The sequence below is a fragment of the Trichoplax adhaerens genome, genomic scaffold (genome assembly GCF_000150275.1).
Source record: "Trichoplax adhaerens TRIADscaffold_31 genomic scaffold, whole genome shotgun sequence".
NCBI lineage: Eukaryota > Metazoa > Placozoa > Uniplacotomia > Trichoplacea > Trichoplacidae > Trichoplax > Trichoplax adhaerens.
The window spans coordinates 338,572-347,525 of NW_002060971.1; the positions used below are offsets into that span (position 1 = coordinate 338,572).

The 8,954-nt window shown below is 33.0% G+C and overlaps 1 protein-coding gene across 1 annotated transcript; it reads right to left on the reverse strand.

Moving 5' to 3' along the window:
* Positions 1–5,563: 5,563 nt before the first annotated feature.
* On the reverse strand, positions 5,564–8,605 carry TRIADDRAFT_61912 (uncharacterized protein; the record flags this gene model as incomplete). Its single annotated transcript, XM_002117851.1, has 10 exons — positions 5,564–5,758; positions 6,528–6,566; positions 6,640–6,699; positions 6,803–6,874; positions 7,014–7,070; positions 7,204–7,353; positions 7,452–7,517; positions 7,635–7,733; positions 7,840–7,963; positions 8,511–8,605. 10 exons carry the CDS (start codon positions 8,603–8,605, stop codon positions 5,564–5,566), a joined length of 957 nt encoding a protein of 318 aa, XP_002117887.1.
* Between the last annotated feature and the right edge of the window lie 349 nt (positions 8,606–8,954).

Sequence of the window (8,954 nt, forward strand, 5' to 3'; positions counted from 1 at the left end):
CTACGAAAATGTAAAACATGTATTATTTTGATTACGAGTATTCGACTGGCTTTCGATTATCAAACTTCATCGTTAACTTTTTTTGTAAAAACTCTGAAATTATTATACATACGCATATGCGGTATACACCTTTGTATAATTAGGCTTAATTCATGTGAAATTAGTTTTTCATGCATTGACGAGCATTAAGATACTCTTAAAGGAAGTCAATATTTGCTATACTAGAATATTGACTCAATTCAGGTTTATTTAAAATTTAACGTTCGATGATTTATAAATACAGTATAAACGTATTAAATAATGCTTGCAGTAGTGATTACGTATAGTATATAGCGGTAGATTAAACTAATCTGACGTTCTAAAAGAAAATGAATTGGATTGAACTGTGACTACATAATATTAATAGTCGCTGGCCTTCATTACTACGGTAACGCCACATTTGTATGAGTTAGTTTGTACGTATCATATTTTACGTGCATTCTTATCCAGTTCATAGTTGCATATAACGTGCTGTACTTTTCTTCGAGTTAATAGTTTCAACTTTCTATTATTTGCAGTAAGGGTACCGTATGTCATTTAAGATTATGTTATACATTAAGTATATAAGGTAGTTAATTAAATATACATTGAGTGGTATTTATGTAGGGCAAGTCTTAAGGATGTAGTACATATAGCTGTATTTTACTTCCGGATTATCGTGAATGACTGAAATTCTCGAGACGCTATAGAAAGATTGTTTTTGAATTCGCATTTTGTTATTCTTGATTTAGGGCTTCCTTTCGTTGATAACCAAATTCTCCTACAACGTAGCACATTTGTAAAATATTAATATACGTGTATCTTGTACAGTGTAAGAGGATTGCAAGTTTATAAATATATATATATATATATGTATACTATAATAAAGTAATTACATTAAATTCTAAAGTTTAGATTTCTGTGTCGTCGCTACAACCGATATTATAATAGACGTTGCAATAAAATAAAATTTTTTTTTAACATATATACACATACATGGTCTCGATACTATCATGTGGTCCTTGAATGACCCCGACAACGGTATTGTGAGGGGTATTTTTGACCCAACCAACTAACTTTAATTGATTAGCTTTCTTTTCTGTATGCTGTAATAGTGAAAGATTATATTACATGAAGCATTATAAAATCAAATTCAGCCAAGGATTGACTTATTGTAAGAATCGGTGAACTAGTAGTAAGGCAGAGAAATACAACATATGTTATATTTACCTTTCTAAAGAAAACACCTAGCCAGAAGCATAATTCATTGATTTCATGGGCATGGTATTGAAAGATGCATTAATTATTCAGCTTATTACAAATGTTATGAGTTTGTAGCTAGTAGAATATTATTAGGAGCATCAATCCAAATTAAAAACTTTTGCGATCTATCAACTTGACACGACATATGAAACGCTGTCTCATTGATCACAATTAATGTTCGTTTGTAAGATCTTAGAATTATTCATGTAACAAGTCACTGATGATTCCAGTATATGCCAAATCAATCAACACTAGGTATTATGGTCTGCTTTTCTATTTATCATATATGACTGAAAGTATAATTTTAGCATACTAATTCACTCATAAGTGCCATGTCTATCTGCTATCCATAAAGTTTCGTATAACAGTCCTATATAGCTCAGAAATTGTTACTCTTTACATCATGGATTGCCAAATACATAGTTAAAATGATAGCGTAGTTTTGGTCACAAGCGTATAAATAGTAGGAATTCAGATATACTTGCTCTCTGCCATTATGCAGTATCACTGCAGCTATAAACTACAGGATATTTTAGAGCTGTTACATAAAAAATTACTCTTACTGCAATTGTATACTGTATGTACTCTAGTATTTTAGAGCTGTTACTGGAATTACTCAGTCATTGGGTAATACCTATGACATCCTACTATCGTTTAATTTTTAATTTCTATCGTGATCACAAATCGTAGGGTGGTGAGCAATAGCTACACTAACTGTTGTATTAACTATTACGTTATGATTCTTCTGATGGCTTACAGTTGGCACCTGATCATTAATGTACATGACTGTCATGTAGGATGATATCGAATTAGTAGTAGAAATAGAGAATGTATTGAGCGATTGAAATCTCATTCTTTGTCTTTCTCACCCTCAATTTGCGGTGACTAATCCGTAGTTATTATGCTTTTACAGATTAAATCTGTATACCTTATCGATCATTACTCACACTAGGTATTACAAAATTAATATCTCATGGAAATTGAAGAGGTTGGATTTAAATCCGGATGATGCACTCCAACTCATTCATAAAAAGAAATTTAATAAACATCCTGCTATGATCGATCCAATCTTCAAGTACAGTATCATTAATTCTACTTGATGATCGATACTATTCAGGAATGAATAATGTTAAGGGAAAGATAGCACTTTGTACTTCCATCAACGTTGTTAACCAATCAATGAAAGCGAACTACACCAATTGAAATGCAACCGCAAGTGAATGACTGTGACAGATCAGAATGAGCTAATATTAAGACTAACTAATTCGATAAATCAATAGAGTGAAAATACCTTGGACATTACCAAAGACTTCAAATTCAACTGATCGAAATCGAGTTGCAGTAGCCATTTGTGACATTTGAAAATGGTGGATCAATCTTGTCGAGCCAAGGATAACCACAATTAATAACAATATAAAAAAAAAAGCTCTTTGCAAAGCGAACATGTAAACAGCTTAGGCTTCAAAGTCCTCCTAAACTAATTTAAAGTAGGCTAATCAACGTTTAATAGGGAATAAATTAAGTGATATAATGCAATCTTCTGCTCTATTTCTTAACCGATGATGATTGTTATTATTATTGCTCGTCATGGGAAGATTTTCAAATGCAGCAGCAGCGCTGCTATGGTGATTATACAGTACGCGTACTGTAAGAGATGTACTGTAGAACCTTACATACTGTACTGTACAGTACTGCACTAGACGAAGGCGAAGGGTTTGTCCGTCTGTCACGCAGCACGAATACTGTAAGGGATGTACTGTAGAACCTTACATACTGTACTGTACGTGACTATCGGCGAGGGTCTGTCCGCCTGTCACGTCTGTCTGTAGACGAAACGATATAAAATGATTCATGGCGGTCGTGAAGAAAACCGTCTGGAAGTGATGGACAAACTCCAAAGCGAACGATGCCCAAAAATGTGTTTGAATCTTATAAATTCATTCTATTTATTGAAATTATCTTATACTGTGAAAGAAGACGAGCTGAACGATATAAGTTGAACTTAACTTGTAAAAGTTGCTGCGCCAATGAAGGAAAATATTCGGTATTACGGAGCTCAGTATGGAATTGAACTGACAAGAAGCGTTCGAGCCGCAAAAATTTTCACTAGAGAGTGATTCTTCTATTTTATTCATTTTTTTCTAGGACTAAATACCTCCATTCTAATAAATTGTAATGCATATTTCACAGATGAAAGCATTAGGAGCAGCCTTTCCACTGGCTGTAAAGAATGCACACTGCAAGGTAGAGTGGAAACCTTCGCTAAAATCGCGTTCTGAATGGACTATGGCGCCAAATGGCGGTATTGAAGTTAAACATTTATATAGGCATCCATCCAATCAGCTTTACTAATTTGAAAAATGAGCTAAAACTTGGTGATAAGATTAACGAAGAGCAGAGCTTTGAGGATTTAAAAGATCTTTCAAAAATTGAAACATGTTTTAAATAGTTATGACAATTCTTGTGCCCGCTGGAGTCTATTTGACCGCGGTCTTGCGGTAGCGAATTTTAAGGACTAGAGCTTTATGCCTGACATCTGCAAATAGTAGTTCATGCTGTAAGTTAACAGCTTGCGTAAAAAGTTTTCTCATTCGATTCAGAGTAAGAAATGGACATTTCATAGACTTTTAGTTTGAAGGTATATCATCTCGAACGCTCTGGTCATGGCAATATCGCTATTAGGGATAAAATCATGACATCAGCTAATAAGAAGAATAAATCAGCCTATTGTGCAATTGAGCTCATTTCACTTATGCATAAAAATCTCTAGTATTTAGCTCAAGTTGCCTTGTGCGTTCTTAAATATATCTACAATAGTTTGGGAGTCGTTTTGTTTCTAATTTAAATATGCTTAAATCATACGTAAATTGAGAATTATATTTGCAAGACTAGAGTAGCTGTGTTCAAGAACGCAGAGAGCAGCTTGAGCTAAGTACTGGAGCATTTTGTGGACAAATGGAATGGACTGTTGTATGCATGAATATCAATGCTTGGCCCCCGTCTACGTCGAATAAATCGCTCGTACTTGGGTTAGAAAAGACGTATAGAAGTCCCCTTCTGTCTCATCCACATCGTCTATTTGCACTATATGCTACCCCAAATCTATTTGAAATATGGCTTTGTTAATTAAACAGGGAAATTAGAAATAAAAGTTAATTTGGAGCAGAATAGCGCAGATGAATACGAGTATCTACAAGGTCAAAGTACAACAAAATTCTGCTAAACTCTTTCTTATCCTCCGGACGTGTAGACATCAACATCTGTTTCCTGCCGGATATAACAGTACCTCTACTTTAGTTCATAGCTTTTGCCTCAGGGTATAAAAAAATTCTTTATAATCTATTACCAGGTAATATTCGTCTATACAAAGAACAGAATGGGACTTTCGTGTGGACTCAAATATCGAAATCTAGTAACAAATTTCACCTGATATCACCCTAAATAAATTCCGGTTAATAAAGAATTAGAGACTCGCATTTCCAGATGCTATCGTTATGTATGAAGGTATAGTGAAGTCAATTCTTAAGGGTCTACAATAAATCTGGCTAACTGGATTGAAAACCTGAATTAAGCTTTATTACAATAAAATCAACCGTAACTGTATTTACAACAAACTGTTAACAAGAAGAACTCCCGATCTACTCGTTGCATACGTTTATAAATCCTAGCGCATAACTCATTTAGTAATGGTAGTAACATTATCACGCTTCCAAACGCTCAGCATGGGCATTGAATTACCATATTTCACCTAGGCACGACCAACTAATCGTATTAAACTACGCAAGTATTATATCCTACTTTAGCACATATTAGTAATTCCATATTTAGATAAGAATACAACTCAAGTCCAAAATTTACGACACTATCCTAAGAAATCTCTTTGAAGTGGGATAAAAATTTCCTGATAGGCAACTGATTGAAAATTCAATCGTTAGACGGTTACTCTTCTATCATCCGTCCTTCAGATAGTATTACGAACAATCCGTAAACATTTAATGATCAATCCAATCAAGTTATTAAAAGTAGGATAACACTGATGTTCAATAATACTCTATTTTGTCATGACAACAGCAAAGGCCATCTTCTAATTATAGTTATTTATACGGATCTATAAATAATCCTACTCCATAATCTAATTTATATTTCCTTCATCATTTTGTTTTATGATCGTACAGTAGTATCAATGCGAGTACAATCTAAACTATAGTATATAAGCCATAACGATTTTTTTCAAAGTATGAAACGAAAAAATTTAGCCAATGTCAGAGATTAAGTTGGTGTATTAAGTATCAAGTTCCCTGGCATACATTTTTAAATGACTTGAAATGCTTTTAAGAATTTCAGGTGTTTTAGCTATGACTTTTAAAAATTCTGCAGCACCATTCCTTGCCAAATAATCTATAGTTTCATCTGGGCAGTAAGATAGTAAATTGCAAAGTGCTCGTTCCGCTTGACAACTAATTTTCTCGTTTTCCGACTGTAAAGACCAATAAGAAAATAAGTTAAGGGTTATTCATTTAGTCAACAGTAAATTAATCCATATATCAACACTTGAATAGACACTAGACATGCTAAATAAAAAAATCATTCATAAGTCTACCATTAAAGATATTTTACAATTTTTTAGTACAGTAATACATATATATATATATACAATTGATGGATATTAGACATGCAAAATGGAAAAATTCATTCGAACGCCTGCCGTAAATGATATTTTACAATCTTTTTCAGTAAATTGATATACTGTACATGCCAACACATCAAATGGCCGTTAGATATGCGAAACAAAAAAATATCGTCCAAAAGTGTACCTATAAGTGATATTTTATAATTTTTTCGGTCATTTAATATACGTGTCAACAATTAAATGGACGTTAGACATGCAAATTCAAAAAATCTTTCAAACATCTACCTCTAAATGATATTTTATAATTTTTCAATAAATTAATATATCGATATATATCACGTATCAACAAATTAAGTGGATGTTAGATATGCTAAATAAGAACAGTATCATCCATAAATTTATCTATAGATGACATTTTATGATTTTTCAGTAATCTAATATATCGCATGTCAACAATTGAATAGATGTTAAACATGCAAAATAAAAAAATGTCATCTATAAATTTACCTATAAATGATATTTATAATTATTTTTTCGTATAAATTACTTTAAATATTCAACAGCTCTATGCATATGAGACATGCAGAATAAGACATTCTTTCGTACGCAAGTTTACCTTTAAATGATATTTTATAATTTTTTCAAGATCTTTAACCTGTAATCAAGTATCGAATAGAATATTGGAGATTAGACTAATTGAGTAGGGTAAATTGATCGATAGTCCTTACCAAGGCTTTAGCAGCGTTTTCGTATCGAGTAGTATTGGCAATGCATCTCGCTATTTGATACTATGCAGCAACATTAGAAAAACGATGGAGATTATTTTTTAATTTTATTTACTGTATCAAGAAGATACTTGACATAATAATTATTACAAACAACGGATCTTACCTCAACATCTTCACATTGACCATAATCAAGTATTAAATCGGTTAGGATAGCCAAATAATCAATTAGGCAAGCCTATAAGTCAATTGGTGCAAAGAACAACGTAGTAATACTGCTATGTTATAGAGTAATGATAGGTAAGCATCTGATTTGTTTCAATATTAAAATCAGACGACATGTTTTACAATAGTGAGGTATAGTAGGAATATTTTACCTGATCTTGCTGACTGCATGCCAAATTGGCTAAAAGACAAACTGCATTTCTCATGACCTGAGAAATAAATGATATTGATCCGTTATATTGGTTGTTAATGGTAAAAATTAGCACGATTTAAACCGACGATAGAATTATCACAACGATGAGACATTGTCTGACTAGATATTGACATTTTCTACCTGTTCACTGCCTTGATTGCACCCGTTATTGCCATATATTCATGTAAAGGCGGATAAGTAGCCAAAGTATGAATAGCACTCAATAAACATTTTCGAATTTCTATATTATCTATCATTGCTAATTGAACTATCGCTTGCATGCCACCAAATTGGATCGCCTAAAATAAGGATAGGATAGTTAATTATACAGTACTATCTGTCCATCATTAATGGGTTCTTGCTTTCAGGGATAAAATAATAAACGTAATTGACTCACTTTCCTAATTCCATCACTTGTTTGCAACATATCATTTATTTCTAGTGCTGCTATGTGCTGCTCACTCTAGGAAAAGAAATAACATTAAAATGGTAGGTAAGCAGCTTACAACCATGCCTACCCAAAGGTAATACGGCTAAACAGAATAGTATAGAAGTCTAATACTATTTCAAGAAATCTTACAGGCTGTGATGAAATTGACTGAGCAACTAAGACTGCTATAGGTTTGCACGAATCACAAACTCTTTCGGATTCCATCAAGTTATACTGTGGTAGGATAATCTAGTAATAAACGTGAAATATCATTCTTAAGTAAATCTAATAAACTAGCAACTTCTAGAGTATATCTTCCTTCAAGTTCCTTTTGAACCGTTAGGCTATATCTTACTTTATCCTTGCAACATTTGTTGCAAAATACATCTCCACATTGCCTACAGTGGTGCTTCCGCCGCAATTGATTAAATTTACTGTCGCACAATCGGCATGACTGAACATCATAATCGGCTACCCACCTACAGCATAAGAGAAGATGAAATTTGATGATATCCATGATTGCTTAGATATACTATTATACATGGCCATGGTATGTGTCAATAGGAACAACCTAGGGAAGAAAAGATGATTAAACTACAAACAACTGGCAGCTACTGTTGTACTATCTCTCGCTAATGAAATATCCTTTCTAGGAGAGGGTAACAAAACAATTACTAAATTCTGTAAGATTATCATGCCTACAAAATATCAGATGTCATTTTTAACTCGTGGAAGTATATTTGCTACAGGTTATGAATAATTTGATCAATAAAATGATGGGGTTGCTGTTGTTTTTAAATATGACATCCAGGGATTCGATTTTTAGATAGAGCAATATAATCTTTTGTAAATCTATTTTCGTCCAATTTCCAGATACAACTTGTAGATTAACCAAGTCTTAGTGCACTAATTTCACCATTATTCCATACAGGAATGAATATCCTTCAACGTTTAATTGCTACTCATGTATAGGACATTATAAAGGCTCTAAATTTAAGTAAACGATGAATAGTCAAAAATAGATACCTTGATTTCGTCAGACGAAAAGGTACAGAGGAGAAACAATTTTTTCGACCTTCCACCTTGGCCAGGCAAATATCAACTCCATCGATACGAAGCATGATTAACGTCGTTTATAGGTATCCTTTCCAAAAAATTGTTTACTCCCACACTGTATCATTGATATTGGCTTCAATTTCCCTACTAGAATTAGGGGATATCTGTATATCGTATTCCCTGAACTACTGAAATTATATCGACGAATCGATCGATGATAAATTAAATTACAGTAATCAATGCCGGATGTGCTAAATATGTCGAATATCGGACAAGGTAAATTATATAGTCTTCAAATTCAATATTGGTCTATATAAAGAAGAAGAATATTATCGGTTGTAACTTATTTTAATCAACTGGGTAATCGTTGTGTCTCCACTCATCAACTTTGCAATGAGGTACAATTAGATTAGA